This window comes from Parastagonospora nodorum (assembly GCF_000146915.1).
Source record: "Parastagonospora nodorum SN15 chromosome Unknown scaffold_32, whole genome shotgun sequence".
Lineage (NCBI taxonomy): Eukaryota > Fungi > Ascomycota > Dothideomycetes > Pleosporales > Phaeosphaeriaceae > Parastagonospora > Parastagonospora nodorum.
Genome location: NW_001884580.1, coordinates 232,441 through 251,428, shown reverse-complemented (window position 1 = coordinate 251,428; position 18,988 = coordinate 232,441). Strand labels below are relative to the sequence as shown.

At 51.7% G+C, this 18,988-nt stretch overlaps 12 protein-coding genes and 1 non-coding gene across 13 annotated transcripts; 2 read left to right on the top strand and 11 right to left on the bottom strand.

Annotated features, from left to right (window-relative positions):
- Nucleotides 1-394: 394 nt before the first annotated feature.
- SNOG_14564 (hypothetical protein) lies at nt 395-838 on the bottom strand (the record flags this gene model as incomplete). Its single annotated transcript, XM_001804694.1, has 1 exon — nt 395-838. The coding sequence occupies one exon, from the start codon at nt 836-838 to the stop codon at nt 395-397; it is 444 nt and encodes a 147-aa protein (XP_001804746.1).
- A 137-nt stretch (nt 839-975) lies between these two features.
- On the bottom strand, nt 976-1,744 carry SNOG_14563 (hypothetical protein; the record flags this gene model as incomplete). Its single annotated transcript, XM_001804693.1, has 2 exons — nt 976-1,656; nt 1,733-1,744. 2 exons carry the CDS (start codon nt 1,742-1,744, stop codon nt 976-978), a joined length of 693 nt encoding a protein of 230 aa, XP_001804745.1.
- Nucleotides 1,745-3,079: 1,335 nt separating this feature from the next.
- Nucleotides 3,080-3,994, top strand: SNOG_14562 (hypothetical protein; the record flags this gene model as incomplete). Its single annotated transcript, XM_001804692.1, has 2 exons — nt 3,080-3,089; nt 3,185-3,994. 2 exons carry the CDS (start codon nt 3,080-3,082, stop codon nt 3,514-3,516), a joined length of 342 nt encoding a protein of 113 aa, XP_001804744.1. The 3' UTR covers nt 3,517-3,994.
- A 3-nt stretch (nt 3,995-3,997) lies between these two features.
- On the bottom strand, nt 3,998-4,170 carry SNOG_14561 (hypothetical protein; the record flags this gene model as incomplete). The annotated part of the gene is made up of 2 exons (XM_001804691.1): nt 3,998-4,111; nt 4,132-4,170. The coding sequence occupies 2 exons, from the start codon at nt 4,168-4,170 to the stop codon at nt 3,998-4,000; spliced, it is 153 nt and encodes a 50-aa protein (XP_001804743.1).
- A 42-nt stretch (nt 4,171-4,212) lies between these two features.
- Nucleotides 4,213-5,316, bottom strand: SNOG_14560 (hypothetical protein; the record flags this gene model as incomplete). Its single annotated transcript, XM_001804690.1, has 2 exons — nt 4,213-5,068; nt 5,132-5,316. The coding sequence occupies 2 exons, from the start codon at nt 5,314-5,316 to the stop codon at nt 4,213-4,215; spliced, it is 1,041 nt and encodes a 346-aa protein (XP_001804742.1).
- A 1,214-nt stretch (nt 5,317-6,530) lies between these two features.
- SNOG_14559 (hypothetical protein) lies at nt 6,531-6,776 on the bottom strand (the record flags this gene model as incomplete). Its single annotated transcript, XM_001804689.1, has 2 exons — nt 6,531-6,562; nt 6,602-6,776. 2 exons carry the CDS (start codon nt 6,774-6,776, stop codon nt 6,531-6,533), a joined length of 207 nt encoding a protein of 68 aa, XP_001804741.1.
- Nucleotides 6,777-6,982: 206 nt separating this feature from the next.
- Nucleotides 6,983-8,121, bottom strand: SNOG_14558 (hypothetical protein; the record flags this gene model as incomplete). The annotated part of the gene is made up of 2 exons (XM_001804688.1): nt 6,983-7,313; nt 7,355-8,121. The coding sequence occupies 2 exons, from the start codon at nt 8,119-8,121 to the stop codon at nt 6,983-6,985; spliced, it is 1,098 nt and encodes a 365-aa protein (XP_001804740.1).
- A 454-nt stretch (nt 8,122-8,575) lies between these two features.
- On the bottom strand, nt 8,576-9,289 carry SNOG_14557 (hypothetical protein; the record flags this gene model as incomplete). Its single annotated transcript, XM_001804687.1, is given in 3 exon segments — nt 8,576-8,701; nt 8,788-8,962; nt 8,979-9,289. 3 exon segments carry the CDS (start codon nt 9,287-9,289, stop codon nt 8,576-8,578), a joined length of 612 nt encoding a protein of 203 aa, XP_001804739.1.
- Nucleotides 9,290-9,602: 313 nt separating this feature from the next.
- On the bottom strand, nt 9,603-10,382 carry SNOG_14556 (hypothetical protein; the record flags this gene model as incomplete). Its single annotated transcript, XM_001804686.1, has 3 exons — nt 9,603-9,790; nt 9,839-9,857; nt 9,909-10,382. 3 exons carry the CDS (start codon nt 10,380-10,382, stop codon nt 9,603-9,605), a joined length of 681 nt encoding a protein of 226 aa, XP_001804738.1.
- A 456-nt stretch (nt 10,383-10,838) lies between these two features.
- SNOG_14555 (hypothetical protein) lies at nt 10,839-12,310 on the bottom strand (the record flags this gene model as incomplete). The annotated part of the gene is made up of 1 exon (XM_001804685.1): nt 10,839-12,310. The coding sequence occupies one exon, from the start codon at nt 12,308-12,310 to the stop codon at nt 11,309-11,311; it is 1,002 nt and encodes a 333-aa protein (XP_001804737.1). The 3' UTR covers nt 10,839-11,308.
- Nucleotides 12,311-12,890: 580 nt separating this feature from the next.
- On the bottom strand, nt 12,891-13,706 carry SNOG_14554 (hypothetical protein; the record flags this gene model as incomplete). Its single annotated transcript, XM_001804684.1, has 1 exon — nt 12,891-13,706. The coding sequence occupies one exon, from the start codon at nt 13,704-13,706 to the stop codon at nt 12,891-12,893; it is 816 nt and encodes a 271-aa protein (XP_001804736.1).
- Nucleotides 13,707-15,802: 2,096 nt separating this feature from the next.
- SNOG_14553 (hypothetical protein) lies at nt 15,803-17,601 on the bottom strand (the record flags this gene model as incomplete). The annotated part of the gene is made up of 6 exons (XM_001804683.1): nt 15,803-16,066; nt 16,211-16,636; nt 16,685-17,016; nt 17,038-17,160; nt 17,208-17,438; nt 17,484-17,601. 6 exons carry the CDS (start codon nt 17,599-17,601, stop codon nt 15,803-15,805), a joined length of 1,494 nt encoding a protein of 497 aa, XP_001804735.1.
- A 752-nt stretch (nt 17,602-18,353) lies between these two features.
- Nucleotides 18,354-18,501, top strand: SNOG_16705. The gene is made up of 2 exons: nt 18,354-18,390; nt 18,468-18,501. It is a non-coding gene; the product is annotated as a tRNA-Ser (tRNA).
- The last annotated feature ends 487 nt before the right edge of the window (nt 18,502-18,988 follow it).

Sequence of the window (18,988 nt, the reverse complement as noted above, 5' to 3'; positions counted from 1 at the left end):
TACCGTATACATTTCTATAGTACTACTGAACAGCCAGGATGCCATCACCGAGTACCCTGATCACCTCATCCATCGCCATCGATCACGCCATCAAGCGTTCGGCCTCACCATAAGACACATCGTCACGAACACGCTCGCCCGGCATATCTATGTATACCTTCGCCATTCGACAAGAACAAAGGGTATCTCCAAAACTGGGTATCACGCTCTGAAGCGAGCAACAAAGGCCGTTTGCCGGACCACGTAGGAAGGAGACCGAGAACACCGCCCTAAACGCCAATGCATGACGTGTGGAAAGAGAAAGAAGTCGCTAAACGCAGGACGGACAAAAAAACACAAACTGGATGGGGCATAATACAACGTGGAGAAGGAGAAAGGGAAACGTATGAGGAGCTTAGCCGTACATCTTGATGAGCATGTTCAAGATGTTGCAGAAGTGGCCGTGCAGCTCGGCAAAGAAGTACTCCTGGCCAACGATCTCGATCAGGCTCTTCGCCTTCATCACGTCTCGAGACACGCGGGGGAAGCCATCGGGGTCGACGCGCTTGGCTGAGAGGAACGAAGACACTGGGGTGATGTTGCGCGTAGGTGAGCTGGACACTGAAGAAAAGGTCCGCTCGTGCCGCGGAGACAGAAGAGGAGGTATCGAAGAGACAGACGTCCCCAGCGGAGGTGTGGTTGGAATCGCCGTGACAGGGCGGGAGACCATCTGGGAGGCGGCGCTCTCACGCTCCAGGACACCCTCTGCGAGTCTGATGATGCGGTTGGCAATGTTCTCGAACATCTCGAGGATCTTGACCATGGCCTTTGTGGCTCTGCGGCAGTCCCGGCCGGCCATTGCGATCAGAGCATACGTCCGCTTGGCGCCTCGCGATCGAGGGTCTTTGAGACGGAAGACATTAGGCCAAATGGTGGTGGCCTGCGACCCAGTCACCGAAGACGAGTGGTCCCGACGGCTTGCTCGATGGCAACACCTCAGTTGACAGATGTGCGGATACACGAGCGGCGTAGGAGCGAGTATGTGGTGGGTGAAAGTGGCTGTCTCGTGGAAACATAGTTCAAGGTATGTGTGTGGATGCTTCGCGATGCGAGCATGGGCGAGGGCAGTATGGAGTCGGCGCTCTCGTAAGACTTGGACTGCTCGGTGTCGGACATGTCGGACGAGTCGGTGCTGCCGCCATCGTCGAAGTGGGCAGGGCGGCGCACAGGGAAGTTCTGCGAAGACCGCAGCACCGGACTGCCGTTCCTTCCGCGGCCGTCCTTGGAGGGGCTGCCTGGGGCGCCGTCGGGCAGCTTCTCGCAGTACTTCTTGGGGACTACCATGCGGCAGTTGTCGCAGACATCGGGATCACAGTCGAGGGCGGTGCTCGGTCTCCGCCCGCCGAAGCTGCTGTCGGACGACGGGTAGCTGGGGAAGTAGGGGTTGTGGGAAGGGGAGCGCGGACTGGTGGGCGGCGACTCGAATGGCGAGGTGAGGTGTGGGATCTGGGTGCCCAGTTTGGGCTGGTCATACAGGCCGTTGTAGGAATATGCCGAATGCGGGTCGTCTGAGGGCGGCGTCACGCATGGGTTGCAGGACGCGCATGGCAATGTGGATGCTTGGGTACAGATGATAGACGTCGGACCGTGGATCTCGCAGAAGTGAGCGAGCGAGATCTGCGCGTGGAGCGTTAGCAGCTGTGTCTCGCAGACTGTGTGCGCCCGGCAGTGCGGTAGACGCGCGGGTACCTACCGTGAAGTCCATGGTGGGCTGCTCTCTTCTCTCTACGGCCTCATGATGCTGGCTGTGTGTGAGGGTGGGTCGGGTTCTCGTGGCTCAGCTGACTGTCGGGAGCCCCTGCGTGCTCAGAGGGGAGTAGTTGCCGCGGGCCGCTCGCGTGGTGTGTGGTGCGTATGGAGTGGTGAGTGGTGGATGGTGGGTGGTGAGTGGTGAGGAGGCAGATGCAGTCGCCAGGCACGGGTGGCAGGTCTCAGAAGAGTGGAGTGGTGGCGAGGTCGCGTGGTGGTGATGGAGGGCGGCGAGGGTGGGCAGTGTCTCTCGGATGGGGAACGTGGGAAGCCGTTCGCAGACGCTGGGATGGATCAAAGGATTTAATAGCTTATGCTATGGGTGAATGGCGCGCGCTAGAACAACAGCTTGCAGGTTACAGGTTGCAGTCGCAGTGCCGCGGGATAGAGTGAAGGGACAGCGCCGAGCATCCGGCGGGATTTAGCTTCCCATATGGTCTCGCTGGACGCTGGTACAATTACGGAGTACGGAGGCGTCGAGGATGATGATGGACCGCACTAGCAGGCCGGGGCCGCACGGGCTGCACTCTAGCGGTGTAGAATAACCCACGCCCTCATTGGGCCCGCCGCCCTACTCCACAGTCGCACCGCATGCCTTTACACTTGACATGTGGGAGAAGCCGACATATGCAGACCGTGTGCGACCTGGAGCCTACGAGTTTCCGCGACGACAGCCGCGAGAATGCGGCAATGCGAGAATGCGAGAATGCGAGAATGCGAGAATGCTTCTGGCACGCATCCGCCTGTGTGACAATGGGCGGCAGGCTTCGCACCGCGCACATCGCACCTCGCACTCGCAAGGCACACGACCGCCAGCGACAAACCCATGATCCCAGCAAACCCAGCTTCAAGTGCACTGCGACCTCGCCCGACTTGCACCCAGTCTTTTCAACCTGCAGCCAATGACGCACCCCCGCTGAGCTCCCTTCCAATAATGGCAGTCCCGATCGGGCTGGCCTTCCACTGCCGCAACGAGCGTGCGATCTGCGCTTGGCCGTTGGTATTCTTCCAAGCTTCGCCCATCGCTCGCCCATCGCCCATCTCCATCCATCAATCAATCACAGCCCCGCCAATCCGTTCCTGAATTGCAGCGCATCCTCAACGTCACCCATCACTCTCAGAGGCCAGAAGCAGCAGTGAAGTGCATCGCTTCCCTCCCACATCCGCACGTCACCCGTCATGCTGCCGCATTGTGTTTCGGCTGAACCCACTCTGTCACGCAGTCCTCAAATTCTTCCTCCATGCATCTGCAAGGCCTCGCAAGCCTCGATGCGTGCTCTGCGGAGCAACAATGGAGCCCGGTGGACTTTCTAGCCTCGATTCAAGGATAATCCTTTTGGCGCGCGCTGCGGTGATTACCGCTGAGCCCGCGTCCATTGGCTGCGACCCTCTCCAGCCTCGCTCTCGTTCGGCCAAAGCTCTTTCCAAACACTCCACTTCTTTCCAGAAGGAGTGCACGAGCTTCATCTAAGTGGGCCGCCCAAGCCACGCAAACAACGACACCTGCCTGCTCTGTCACGGGCTCCGGTTTTGACGGCAACCACTGCAGGGTCTGTGGCGCGCAATTTGTTCTTCACCACCATTGCCCGCCTTGTGATCGTCTGCAACCAGGACTCCGGAAGAATGCGCAAATCCTGGAGAAGACCATGCCACCAATCCAAGTCTGGACACGCTTGGCCCCAGAACTGGGACACGTCTTTGGAAGAAGTCATCAAGCCCGAGATCTGAGTAAATGGCTCTTTCAGCGTATAGAGCACTCAAGCTTCTGCTAAGCACAAACGGCAACCGGTCGTATGTACTCCTGAGCTTTGACTACCATAGCCGCCGCAGAGTATGCCGAGAACGTGCTGCTAAACATCGTAGCGTGTTATGCGAGGAGCCGAGTACGTAATGAAGAGCCATGGTGGCATTGAAAGTCAGAAACTAGTCGCAAAAGTCCACTCCAACAGCGCTCAACAACATCCCAGGGTAAAGACCAAGAGGCAAATCTCGTGAGCTGGGGCGCTTGCAGCCTCCCAGCTACGGCCGTTGTCTTGCCGCTAATCAACTACACATGCTGATTTGCCTATACCTCCTCGGAGTTCCCGCCATCTTCGACACTTGATTTTACGTCCGGAAGATGCACGCATGTGAAAGACTCGGCTCAACCGTCACTGATGAGAACTAACTGTGGTGCCGTAGTATGATTATCATTCCATTATATTTCCGTCTATTCATCCTCCAAGTCGCCGCCGTCGGCTGGTCGACCTTGCAATATATCGTAACCCATGATCTCGTTCACGAACTTGTTCGACACCGCAAGCTCCTCATAGCATCTCCTTTCCTGTTCAGTAAACTCCCTACTGCCCCGGCTGCATCATCTGTGCTATCAATGGCCGCCATATTTGGTCGAGCCGCGTTATACCAATTTTGGTACATGGCAGATCATCCAATAATGCGGGGGACACCACTCCAATGTCTCCTCCAGTGCCGTCGCCAGCACTTGCTAGTATGTGGCGACATGGTGTGGAATCTGAAACGCATGGCAGAATAGCGACGACGCTCACCATACGACGGTCTTGCAAGTAACTTTGCAATCTGGCCAATGCCGCCAAGCACAACAAAGAAAGCAACGTCTTCAGGACACGCGGGCTGACTGAGCCATCCTCTCAAAAACTTCTCCACAGGCCCTGTTCGTCTCGGTGGGCGCAACTTGCGCATCAACACTTGAACAATGAAGCAGTACATGTAGAAGTATTGCAATCGCAGCGGCGCGTCAAGTTTCTTCATGATGGCCATCTCTTGCTCGGTAATACTGCCTGTTGTGCAGACGTTGTACCCAATATGCGAGCGTGGCCGGATGCGTCCAAGGTCCCTTTCCAAAAGCAGCCGGCGGTGCTCATCTAGGAAGAAGCCCACGCCGAAGACCAGCGGCATCATGCGCTCGTACACCGATGTCCACAGCTGTCTTTGTCGCGGGCATGTGCTGTCCAACGGGTCGCCGACGAGGTGGTCGGCTAGTTGGCGCGTCAGTCTGATGGACGCAATGTGTCTGCGTCGCATGGCCAGCAGAAAGCCAAAGTCCGCGGCGGTCCGACTAGGCATTGGATACAGACGTAGATGCAAGTCTCCAAGGCGAGACTGCACCCAGTGCCGCACAAGCAACGGCGCGTTACTCGTGATGAGGTCGTTGAGCAGGCGCGATGTCTGTCGCAAAGACAGGATATCCGCGACACACAATTCTCTCAAAATGTGCAAATGCAACTCATTCGGCAGTCGAAACAGGGCTTCCAAGAAAGGGCTATGCAATGTAAATATCCAGCTTGCCTTAATCATCAAAAGATAGACAGATGTAATTCCTTACCTCGCCAACGCCTTGCGCACATTTCCACTCCCATCCCTCCTCCTCACCCCTCCCAACGACTCAATCAACCTCTCTGCAACCTTCCCCAACCCCGTCGTCGATACGCTCGGATTCCGCTTCGATATCCTCTTCCTCGGAGTTGCAGGCGATGCCGCTGCAACCGTCCACCGACGCGTGCGCTCCATTGCTTCCCCGCGGAGTCCCGGCTGTCGTTCAGGTGTCGCGTAACGTCGGAGCGGGAATCATGGCGATCGCAATTAGAAGGAGGGCGAGTATGTGAATTGGGCAGCGGTGCAGGATTGGAGAAGGTGAGATTTTGGAGATGGGGATGGGGGGGACGGCGGGTTTGGTTCCGCTGCACACACTGCTGCGCGATTGGACTGGGGAGGGGGGCGCGCGTGGGTGAAACACGGCGGCTAAGAATAGCGCTGCGTTGTTGTGTGCGCTGGACTGCACTTTAAAATGGATATGTCAAACGGCCTTGCTTCATGTGATGGTATGGTTTGGTATGGTACAGTATAGTATAGTGTTGTATATCATACAGGAAGGAGGCTTTGGAGCAAATGCTCATGCTAACGGCATAATAATCATGCTTCAGATTCGCTGCGCGCATGGGCATGAATGTGCACAGGCTGTCACTTGATCGATCGGCAACATCATCCGTGCGCGGGTCTGTGTTGTCGCGTGGCAAAACTGGGGCGGTCTGGGAAAAGGGTACGTGCGCGCTGCAGGGCGGCATATTGCGACGCTGGGGCTTGATGCGTGCTTTGGAATTTAGAAGAAACACTTGTTCTTTCGTAGATGAGGTATGTAGATTAGGCTTTAAGGCTGCGACGTTTGCTTGCATGTGTGTAGCAGAAGAAGTGAAGATGAAGGGGGGGACTTGTGCGGAGGAAGGAAGCCATCCATGAGGTGCAGTGGATGTAATGTACGCTTTCGAACACAGCAGTGCAGGTTGGGAGAAGTGACTCAGGGTGTCGTTGACAAAGCTCCTAACACTACTTGATCAAACCTCAAGCAAAAAAATGGCGTTTGCACTCCATGCGTACTTCGGGGTTCAGCAAGATATCCAATGTCCCTCTCTCCAGACACCCACCGCTAGAAAAGAAATACCCAGGTATCTCACATATTGTATGATGTTACTGTGCGATTTCAAAATCAGAAATCGTTCTCGGGTATACAATTAGCCGCATTTTCCTCATCTGCGATCCATATTCGCTTTTCCACGCCGTGTCACTCTCTACGGCATCGAAACGAGCTGTTGTGCAACATTCGATGCGTAAGGAATGTGGCGGAAACTGCGGGTGACACGCGGTTTAGATGGCATTTAGCTTCGACGGCCGGGAAGGGCGGAAGATATCTTCGTGCATGCATGATGGGATGTCGTGTTAGATCCAGGTCATTGACGGAAATGGGCCTCCTCGTAGGCATCTGGTACCTAGGTAAGTCGTAACTTTCATAGTTGTTTACCCAAGTCAATGTATGCATCGCGCATGGGGGCAACTTCTTCAGAAGTGAATTCATCCAGGCACGTAGAAATGCTGTAGAGATCTCCGCGGTTCTGATGCGCCGTGGCAATGGGTTGACAGGTTGGCAGCAGGCATGCAAGTGCAAGGGCGGGCTGGGACGACGGAAGCCACAGCATTTGGGCACGAAAGCATGGCGCAAGCGAGGAATGGAACGATTCGACTTTCCGATCTTGCAGATTTGCATGCAAGGTCGGAAGCCTGGATGCGAGCTTTGACGTCTCTCCAAGGGTCTGTGCAAACAGCTGTCTCAATGTTTTCCGGATGCACTATCTTTTTTTGTGACCGGACACATGTGTGTTGTAGTTCAATATTCAGTGTGCATTCATGCAATATCGACTACAATCTTGCCCCTGACTCGTCCTTCCACCATGTACCCCTTGACTTTCTCCCATGCTGCACTGTGCTCTTGCTCATCTAAAATGCCCTTGACAACGTCTTGCACGATGACCTTGAACTTGTCTTCGTCTGTCATTATCGCTACTTGCTCCAGTAGCTCACTTTTCTGGTACAAGATGACATTTGCATATCGCGGTCCAAAGATGTAACCTCGAATATGTCGAAGCACTTGCGATGGATGAGTGAAGTAAGTTGCAGGTCCGCCCATGGCTATGCGAGATGTCTTGTCGCCAACGATTGTAATGTACGCGCCGTACGTGTGTAGAAGTTCAGTCTAGATAGTGTCAGTAACGCATACCATGAGCTCAGCACGAGTTGACTTGCCCAATAATTGAACATGTCCGTCCCACCCACACAATCAATATACAAATCATACTTCTTCCCACCCGGTCGTCCATCCAGCAAAGTCTTCGCGACATCCTGCTTGCCATAATCAATGACTTCATCCGCACCCAGCTCCTTCACAAAATCGGCATTGCGCCCCGAGCAGATGCCAATGACATGGCAATCGTACAACTTCTTCGCAAGCTGCACGCACCAGATCCCCACACCGCCACTAGCACCCGACACGACAACGCGCCTCTTCTCGTTCGGGCTCTGCGACTCCGTGGGCAACCAGTCCAAGCACGCGAACGCAGTGAGAACTACCAGAGGAATCGCAGCGGCTTCCTGATGGCTTAGTGACTTTGGCTTCTTCGCGATAGGCTCGCCAGGCCCGATGCTCAGGTACTGCGTAAATGTGCCTTCTGCTGTAGCTCGATTACACAGGCCATATACTTCATCACCAACATTCCATTTCCCGCTCTTTTGCAGCTCTTCGCCAATGGCGACGACCTCGCCCGAGTAGTCGCGCCCAATTCCTTTCTCTTTCTTGCCTGCAAGCCAGCCGATTACTGGGTTGCCCCAGAGTTGGATGTCGACGGGGTTGATGGCAGCGGCATGGATTTTGACGAGGAGATTATTGGGTCCGCATTCTGGTAATGGAGTATGCGTGAGGTGTGGTGGTGTCGATGGTTGTGTGTAGGTTAGTGAGGTGTTGCTGTCTGGGAGATTTGATGGTGCCATAATAGAAGTCTGCGGCCAATAACGCCTAGGTTTTGTGCCGATATGTACCGCTGTTCACACGCAGAAAGCGTAGTCAATGTCGGACTCTTATCAATTGCTGCTGCTTAGAAATGTTTTGATGGGCCGATGACGTCGAAAGATCGTTGTTTTAGCGCACATCGCGACAGGTGTGGGGTCGGCGGAGCTGTACCCGTATCCGAGGTGTCAAAACCTCGATGCTGGAATGGTATATTCCTGTCAAGACTGCATCAATAATCCGATTAATACTACGCGATGCTATGCCGACTCTGTTTTATGCGTCATTGGTGATCATTCCTAAAGCTTCACCGTGCTTCTATTCCTAACCCGCTCTCCGTACTTGATGAACAGGAAAGGAATGGGGATGAGCAGACACGCGACAATCCCGAGTAGCGTATTGCCCCAACCGTATCCCAGTTTCGCATACATTTGCTGACTACTGAGCGGGATCAGAGCAGCACACAATGACCTTGAGACCGTGCTTGCAGCCATCGCACTCGCTGCGTGTATCGTGAAAACATCCACCAAGTATGTCGTTGCTGGCATGAAGGTCATCAAGAGACTGAATCCGATGATACCTGTGGCTATGATAGGAGCCATAAAATGAGTATGAACTTGTACTGTCCAGCCATATATAAAGAATCCTACTGGCATGAAGAACCCACCGATTGCCATGTTGTAGAGGCGATGTTCTGGCTTGAAGTCGCCCAACGCGATGTGCTTTGCGGCAGTTTTGTTGCCGTAGTAAGTACAAACGAGCTGTCCTATGAGCGAGCCAATGCCGAGACTATAAATTGTTAGTCTCTTCTCTTCGAATCGATCACTTCATCTACACGCACCCAGTGAATGATAATCCTACGACGCCACCTTTCCAGCCATATGTGTTCGTGAAAACAGCAGTGAAGGTCGTGAACAGGATGTACAAGTATGAGTAAGTGATGGCGATATACAAACTGATGAAGAAGCATATTTGCGAGCGGAAGAACATCTTGACGGGACGGACGATGGAGAATCGGAAGAGCTCTGAAGGCGTCAGACCGCTGTGGAGTTTAGAAACTAGTTTGTCGTTTCCAGTCTCAGCACGAAGACGCTTTGCTCTGCGCTCCAGAATGATGGTTCCGGATGTCTCTCTCATCAGGATGAGCGACATGATGAAGGTTGCGCTAGCCTGATGTTTATCAGCAACTTTACTATGAAAGTGTGGCGCTATTCGTACAACTATGGCAACAAACCAAAAGTTCCATCTCCATCCCTTCGCAGTCGTCAAGAAGCCGCCGATAATCTAATATTCAGGTCAGTGCAAGCTTTGTATGCAGTCCACGCCTGGTCGTAACATACAGGTCCGACACAGGGACCAATCGTCGGCCCCATAACCCAGACAGCCATCGCTGTCCCGCGTTGTTCGCGGTGGATTAAGTCGGCAATTGTTCCGCCTCCTAGTACGAGAGGTGCCCCACCAAAAGCTAGGTGTATCGATCAGCAAGGTCAAAAGCAGTGCGGATGATGTACACACAGCCCATGAAGAACCTGAATACTACGAATTGGCTCATGCTTGTTGATACCGCTGCCGCGATGGTGAAGATGATAAAAAGCAAGTTGCAGCTGTGATACATGGGTAACCTGCCGTACATCTCTGATAATGGTGCGACGACTGATTGATGTCAGCGTATGAAGATCTACAATACTGCTTGATGCATACTCAGAGGGCCAAAAGCAAACTATATGAAAGTTAGCATATCGCGCTAGTATTGAAAGTGGTACGGTCTTACACCCAAAACATAGACTGAGAGCATGAACCCTTCCAACATATCGCTCGTAGAGTTGAACTCCCGCATGACCTCTGGAACACCTGGTGCGAACATGGAACTCGCCAGTGGCGTGAGAAAAGTGATCACAGACACTAGTGATATCATGCCCCATTTCTTTGATGCCCTCCAGTTCATTGGGTTCTCTGTGTCGTCGGGCCCGTCAAAATCGACAATGTTCGGGTTGGGGGGCTCTTCTGGATGAGTTGCACTCGTAGTTGATACGGCGTCGGTGCCTTTCTCAAGGTCTTTCTCCAAGGATGCGGAAACATTGTTTTCATCGCTTGTTGGAGTTCGTGGCTGTGATGATATATCACTCTTGGCTTGGTGTATCGACCCAACGTTGGTAGGTATATCCGCATCGTGTCCTTCCATGGCAGCAAGATCAATGATTTCACTTCTCGTTGCTTGATGGTTCGGTGAAGGACCGCCGGCCATGTTGACGACTAAGATATAGGTTCCTATTCAATGTGCATAACGATAACAGCGATTGGAAAGGTATAGATGGAGCTTGGCATATAGCGACGTGGGTCTTAGCTGCACTGAGCCAAGTCGTAAGTAGAAGACTAGAAGGGCGCAATGAAGCTCAGCGTACGAGAAGGGAAGGGAAATATCGATATGCCAAGACGTGCACTTGATCGAAGCAAATATGGGTATTAAAGTGAATTGGGAAATAAGACTTAACGGAAATACTGCAGGATCGGAGTGGATAGTGCCGTATTTTCCGGCTATGTTGCGCGGCATGTATAAAACAAGCGTCGGGCGCACAAAGGGAGAATTAGAAAGCAAATATGAGAAACTCACAATAACACCAGCCCAGCATGAACTCAGCCCAGACGCTTGACAGTGTAAACGAGAGAGTCTTATCACGTCAACTGGGGAAAAGTGGGAGATGTCGATCAAAGCGCGGAGGCGTTTACGATACTAGCCACCTATCTGCACCTTCCTAAGAGCGCGTAGACGCTCCACCCGAGGTTGTTGCCGGTATTCCCGTGCATCTTCCGCCCAGCTCTTGCAGCGGCCAATTCTAAGATAGAAAGATTTACAATTAAAGCGTAGTCCTCATTATTAGTGACTCATTGCACAGTGATTCTGCCATTGCGTGCGATACCGGACGTTTTGCGAGTCTGCAAAGCCAATCAACCCCTCTTCTTCCCCGTGCTTCGTATCCACTCATGTACGACCACCTCGGCCGACCTCTTTGTCGCGCATGCCGAAACATGCATATTATTGGTGTGAGATCAGGCATCGAGTAATTCGCATACACGCCATATAAGACGGGTCGGAACTTGCGCCGTGGCTGACGAAGTTTGTTTAAACCCCAGGTTCCCCATCTTTCTCTTCACGCAGGTAACTTGCGCAATTCATATCATTACTCCGTGCTTGTAACATGGCTGCGGCAACGGATCCGAAATGGCATAATGTCCGTAAAAGTCCACACTGCTTTGTCTCCGATGGCCCATTGCTTCTCCCAAATCTTGACTGACGAAAATTTCCATCCCGCCGCTCTGCTCCGTGCCTTTATTTTCGCTGGATAGCTTGTAGCCTACACCTGCGGATGGGTTGGGCGATGTGCCGGGTGACTGGCTCTTCCGCAATATCTGCAGCCATCGTTCTTCCGCATAGCGCTTGAAGACGTCCTCCAAGTCGAATAGGTCCTGCATGGAAAGACTGTACATTTTGCCGGAACGGTGTTTCCAGAAGAATAATACTGAAAGTTCGATGGTCTCAACTGCCCGCAGCGGCGCAATGATTTCGTCCATGGCTTCCAGCAGATTGTCGGTCATGCGTATTTGATCTAGCAGCTTAACCTCCTTCAAGGCATGATTCGTGATGGTGTAATTCCACTCGACGTAGAATCTAATATGTGTCACGTGCTTCAGCATTGGCAGCTGTAGGATGTGTGGCGAGAAATCGAAGTGACCATTATTCAGCCGTGTATTCCGCAGCTCAGCGTGCAAAGTCAATTTGCTTCGCCGGAAATAATGTTGTAACAGCTCTTCCCGAATCTGCTTGTTGATAAGCAGCAGTCGTGGTTGTAAACGATGTGCTTTTGAAACCGCAGTGTCGTAGCCAAAAATGTCGTGTCGCCATGGTTCACCATTGGTCATGTCCGCTCCCCAGAGACAGGTGTGCAACTCAGGTCGGCGTTGCGTTGTGTCTGGCAGTACATAATCGAAGATTTGCGCCCTTATCTCCTTGGGAAGTGCCAACAGCCTGGAGCTGAAAGTCGAAGGTGTAAGCTCGAGAAGCACTTCGAGTTCTCGAAATAGCTGGCTTTGGCGGTGCAAATACAAGTCGTCGAAACTGCCGTTGGACGCCACTGATAGGTTCTTTCCCCCAGATTTTCGATGCACTTTTGCCATGTCGAGTCAGCGCAAAATCGTCCACAAAGAGGTCGCTTTTGTCAAGTGATTGAGGTGAGCCAGCTGGTATGAAGTGACATTCGCAAGGGTTTAGATAATTAAAAGAGGCTAATGAACATGGGGGTGCAGGGACAACAATATAAAAAGGTTGACAAGACAGTAATCCCGTAGAAAAAGGGAATGTTCGCCATGACAGATTAACGGTGTGCCGAGTCATGTCTGAGCTTCGCTGCAGGGGTGGGTATGCATCTCATGCGAGGCTGCATCGGGCCAAAGTGGGGATGAGATGTCACGTGCAAACGGGCGCAGCGACCGCGTGGGCCCTGCTTTTTAACCGTTGCCGTTTCAGCTTGGCGCTGGAACACCCTCCACCTCGGGCCCTTTTGATGCATTTTCATCTTCAAACACTTCTGGATCAATTCCAGAAAGCCTTTGTTGACCGAATAGCCTATCAGATCGCTCGGAGACGTCTCGTCACATTGACCCAGGGGAGCGGCGCGACACCCGTTCGGCGGAGTCTCATGGTCGACTCCGCCCGCGTGGCAACTGTGTCTGTTCAAATTGTGTCATGTCCATTGTATCATCTGGGCGCGTCGTTGTCGAAACATTGGCAGTCAGCAATTTCTCCACCTATCCTCCAACCACTCATGTAACTTGGGCATTTCCATGCAACGTTCATGTCAGAACATTGAAATAACAGGCTCCACATCCTTTCCATAGTATATCCAAAGTAAGGCGCATTCATAGAGTCCGATTTGCCTTGTAAGAACTCTGGTTGATGCGCCCAACTGTTCTGATCTGTGAAGGCTTGCCAAAGCTCGTTGTATATCGTTTTACTAATCCCTCGGACGCGAGCTGCAGATACCATGAAAGACCCCTTATAATTGATCACAACGTTGTTGCAGTCGCTCGAGTTGTAGATCTTGTTATGGTACTGTGGAAAAAGCCCTTTCTTATCAGACCAGAAGTGGCGGTCTCCACATGTGTCGCAGTCGCAGACATCTGCTCTGCCCAGGTTCAGGAAGCCCGTACGATCGGCGTCGAAATAGTTTCCTAAACGTGAATAGAATTCTCGGTCGAATTTGACGTCGGCTTGAAGGAACATGGTGTGCCTTGCCAGACTATCCCATCGCTTGTTGATGTGGTGAAGGTGCGTTTCGCCTTCTCGTCCAATGTTTGCCAGCTTGACAACTTCATCCGCTCCTGTCCTCATTTTCAAATTCTTAATGTCCGCATCCTCGTCTTTTGTGTAGATTAGGACAGAAGCTTTGCTCGTCTCTGGTGCACTCTTGAGTCCAGCAATAAAACTCCACACGTCTCCGACCGGCTCTTTGTACATGCTGATGACAACCTCCATAGCTACTTCTGGCTTGAGTTCGCGGTCGAGGCTTGCCATTTTTTGGAAGTCTGGCGTGAAGTAATTCGGTGCTACGGCTGAAATACAGAGAGTAAGCACCGCAATAATCTGACAGATCCGCGGAACGTCCGACTTGCGGTCCCTTCTTGAGACGAGAGCCCATGGAGACACTGTAGTATCGTTTAGTGTACTGTGATTCTCGTTGTCGGTTTCTATAGGAAGAGACTGATCCTCCAGGAGCTCATATGTTATGAGGCCGCCCCTCGAATTAGGAGCACTGTCGTGCCAGCGACCAAGCGCAGACTTGCAACCTATGCAAAGGAGTGCCAAAGCGAAGCAGCAATACTGGACCCAGTTTATGTATGAGCGGCGTGCCGAAAGCGCTGAATAACATCCTGTGAGCCCTACAAGAGCAAGGAGAGTGGTTGCGTCCTTGGTTTCACAGGGTATTGTCTCTCTGGTCTTGAATTCGTCGACTGGCTGGCCTTCGCCCATGGGAAATATCATGGAAGTCCCAGTTAGCAAAGCTGTCGTCGTTGCGGTGGTATTGATCGCAAGTGCAATCAGCGGTACACAATCTATTTCTGCCATAGCGAGATCTCTGTCAGACCACAGGAGCAACCAAATGCCTCCAATGATGTATCCAGCGCCTAGTAGATAGAATCTTTGTACCGTTGGACTGGGAACGCCCCTCAGATTGTGTTGTAAAGCAGCACTATTGAGTGCTCTCGCGATGCCGGCGAACATCATTGCAGGTATAGAACTCAACAAGCTGGGCTTTGTCAGGCGGGATTTGGCCATCAAAATGCCAACACACGCCAGGAGTAGTAGAGCAACTCTAGACAATTCGGTGCGCGACCAGGATGCGTATCCAAAGAGGAGAGAAAGGAAGTCCGATGCGAAGAACGCTATGGTCTAAGTCATGTCAGCCCAATACGACTTCGGTTGCACGGAAATACTCACGGTGAGCATGACAAGAGTAGGTAGGTTCTTGCTGTGTAAGATGGCCTGTAGCATACACACCATCGAAAGTGATGCAAAGCACATCGCACCCATGATCATTAGGGGTTCTCAGCGCATGTAGCCGCTCCATGGAAGGGGGTCTTCCGTACGATGATGAGCCTTCCGTCTCCATGGGTATTGAAACAGAATGACAGTGGTTGCCACAATCAGTTGTGCTGGAAACAAAAACAGTGGAAAGTGGTAGTTCGATTCGACTAGGAGATGTCTTGCGCTGAGCAGAGACGTAAGAGCTGACGCTGTCCAGAGCAGTCGAGACTGGCATTGCCACTGCGTATAAAGATTATCGATTGAATCGTGAGATAAATGACTAAACTGCTGCTTAAAATTTGTAGAAGACATGGTTGTGGCGAGGCGTAAGGGTTATGTGATCCCAAGTACGAGCGGAGGTGTGGTAGTAATGAATGCCAGTCGTGACCAACGCACTTGCATATGATCACCCTATGGCGAAAGCTACATCCTGCTCTCTGCTTTCAGTGGCAGTGCATTCTTACCAAGACCAGGGGGCCTTAACGTGGGTATCAAATTCTACTCAGGTCCCCTAGTTAGGGCGCTAACACGGTTTGTGGATCCTTTGAGCGCAAAGAAATGGAGATGAAATGACCGATTTGGATGCAAACCCATTTCAACAGGAGATGATCATTACTCGTGTCCTGTCCTGGCTATGAATGTATCTGGACCGGCGTAGATGAGGCGTATCATGATATTGAACTACCCAAACAAAATGTCTACCTTGCGCACAGCCGGGTGACACGGTCTGTCAGCAATGCAGAAGTGTGCATAATTGATGTATGATCGAACGTCGTGTCGACGCTTTGCCAAGTCGTAGGATTTGCTCTGGGACAGCTTCCAATCTCTGAGTTTGTGCTGGTGCCCAGTATTCACACCTTCGGCGCCCTACGCCGAACGCTTTTGCACCAGAGTTGTCGCGTAACCATATCTCAGAATCCATCCGCCCCTTTCCAGATCGCCACGGGGTATTATCGATGATCTAATTTTCAAACTAGCTCTGTCAGACAACACCACGATCGCAGGTCGCGAATGTGTGGTTTGACTGTGGGGGACAAATGTTCATGTCGGATGGTTTCCAACAGAAGTTGACACGCTCAGGAACATCAGACCTCTAGTCCGCTCACCATGTAGAATAACAAGTAGGCCTCAGCAGCTAGAACTTCTGCCTCGCTTGCAAGTACTACCTTGCTGTCGTCGAACATGAACCAGTCATTACCCTCGCGAGAGTAACTGACGTAATGACCTGAGTCGATCTTGCCTTTGTGCACAATGACCGAGGAGAGCTCATAGGTCAGGCTGTTCACTGGCGTATTGGTATTATAGTTCGTAGGCGGTGCACCTGTCGACTTCAGAGACTTCTTGAGAATCTGTTGGTGTGATGTGGTGTACGGGTTAATGTCCAATCTAATGGGGAAGCGGACACGCGTTTCGATCTTGGATGACGTGGATTTCGTATGTTCGAAACGCTGGAAACGTCAGGAGAAAGCTAATAATCAAGTGACAATACATACCTTCAGATGAACAGCGAGTACTGGTGGCAGTCGTTTGATGCTCAGTTGCTTCGTTGCATTTTGTGGGCTATCGCAGTTTCGGCATGTATATTCTGCCGAACCTAGCTTTTCTTTTGCCGTAAACCTCTCAAGACAATCCCTCAGGTCAAGCGGCACATCATCACCTTTGTCAGCATTCATCTTTCGCTTCTTTGTTTGATTTTTGATGTCGAGACTGAGGTCCATGTAAGGATCCTGCGCGGTTGTAACGTTGCGGCAACTGTCGCATGTGACGGTACTAGAAAGTTTGCCATAGAAAGTTTGATGGACCACGCATTTGCAGTCATCGGAATCGGAATCGGTAGAGCCACCGTTTGCGAGGTGGAGTGTGTTGAGAATGAATTGCATATACTCATGTGCGTCCTGCTGTTGGTAGCCTGCAAGTGCCTGTCTGAATTAGCATCGATGACACATTTTCTGCCCGTCGCAGCTCACCTCGCCAGCCAGCCAGCTTCCCATGAGCATACTGACTGCTCCGAAGCCCTCATTCTTATCCGATGAGTAGAACTCCACAAACATCTCATCAAGGGCACAGCTCACACATGCCTCCCTTTCACAATCGGCTTGCTTGTGCCCTTCTGAGAGGTAGAAGTTTCGTATGAAGGGGTTGTGCACCAGTGTCTGCAGTATCACGCTCATAAAGCATGTTTGACCCATGTTGTAAAGTCCTCGTAGACCAATCGCTCGGCAGGGAAGGAACGTGGAGTTGTTGACGATCAGCTTCACGTCGTCGGCGGTCGTCGTATCGTCGAATTTGCGCTTCTTGCCTGATTATTGGGTTAGCTTACGGTTATACTCCTTACATGCGGGTATGTACCGACCTTTCTGTAGCCTCCTGATTTCGAGTTCTGGGTCATATATGAAGTCCTGGCAGTTGCCACAATACACGTTGCCCTCTCGTGATTCAACCGCTACACACGGTCAGCACTTCACTCTCCGTGCGGTATGCCAAACTCACAAAAACAGTGAGCCTTCGTCTCGAAGTGGTGGTCTCGATCGGTCTCCGTCATGATGCTGGGACATTGCAAGCACAGGTACAGGGGCCGCAGCGCAACGACAGGTTTGCTTTCAGAGGAGGAATTATGTGTTTGCGCTATTATACTCGGCTTCTCGTGTATGTTGCGTAGGATGGCTTGGTAGGCGATGAGTGTCTGCTTGCGCGCATTCTCGAACATCTCGCCCATGTGCTCTGTCCAAGTTAGATATGGGCTTCCGCACAACTAGAGGTACGCACCGCAGCCATAGGCGATATGCGCCATCTGGCTACTGGGGACGATGTTGCCTTTGGCATTCTTGACGACCTTTGGCGACGCCAGTGACGCCGCCTTGGGAGCGACTGCGATGGAGTCCATGGTGTCGCTCGCGCTTGGGCCTCTACTGCATGACGTGTCTGGTCGCAGTCAAACGTCGGCGTCGTCCCAGCAAGCTCGCCTCGAAGAATGTCAGGCACGCTCGCGTTGCGCGATCGAGATACCTAGTAGAGTTATTCTGGGGTTGTTCGGACCTGCATGAAGCCAATGATGGTGTTGGGAGAAGCTGCACCACTAGGCGGATCACCGGCCCCACATGGGACGGGCTGGTCCCGAGATTTAGGGCCGGTTGCCACGTTGCCAAGCCATCACGTGATTGGGTCTCTATCCCGCACCCACATGAATGATACTCTGCACCCGCATAAGACTTACTCTGGCCAACCAGCTTCTGTTAATCAGTGAGGAATCTTCGTATCTCTCTTGTACTTAAGTCACAGAGGAAATTTTGGACAAACAAAGCTGGAAATGCGCGAACTACCTTTTGCTGCGAATAATCAATTCACCTTAGAATAGTAAGACAATACATTTTGATAAAGTGGCTCTCAGAAGGAATAGGGAAATTTGAGTTGTGTAGGTGCAGATTGGTAATTGTTGGGGTGCGGAGTAAACGGCGCCCCGCGTGAAGACTTTTCCATCCGAGGTGGAGTGAACCATCATTTCTCCACCAACGGTTCTGCCCTCGTTGTACAACTATACTTGTGATGAGCGTACTCATTTGACGGTTTTGATGTGTCGCTGCTTTGACACAGCTCAATATATTATACCTAAATTGCTAAACCTCCATCAATCAACAAGGCGTGGTGGCAGAGTGGTTAATGCGTATGACTCGAACGATCAAGACGCTTGTAATCATATTCCTTCGGGTTAGTCCCTGCCTCAACGAAGTCATTAGTTCTTCACTAATTTTCAACAGGAGCGCAGGTTCGAATCCTGCCTACGTCGTTTCTTTTTGGCAATCTGATCTGATCAATTTGGAGTTTTTGGTTCCAGGAGGAGGTGTTGTTCCAGGCATCGTATGCCACCAGGAACTCACTAGCACTATGGGAATAGACTTATTTCTATCTTTTTGATCTCTTCAGCATTGTTTCTTTGGCCAAGCGAAAGGTTGGCTCTGCCCAATTCCTATTGCGCGTGATGCCTGGTTGCTGTGAGATGGCCTTGGGTGTATTCGCGTCACTAATAAAACCGCCCCACCTTCATCTCACATTCTCAATGTGCTGCGGATAAGCATATCACAAAGCAATACCTCCGGTCAATTTGAACATTTACCGCAATGCTTCGTCGGAGTGACTTATCACATCGCAAAGGCCTATGAACTGTAATCACGTGACGACACTATTGCGCATACCGCAGTGCAATGGGATTAATACCGAGTTTTTTTTTTTGGCGAAACAAACTTCAGTATGACGATGGAAAGCGATTGCAGTCA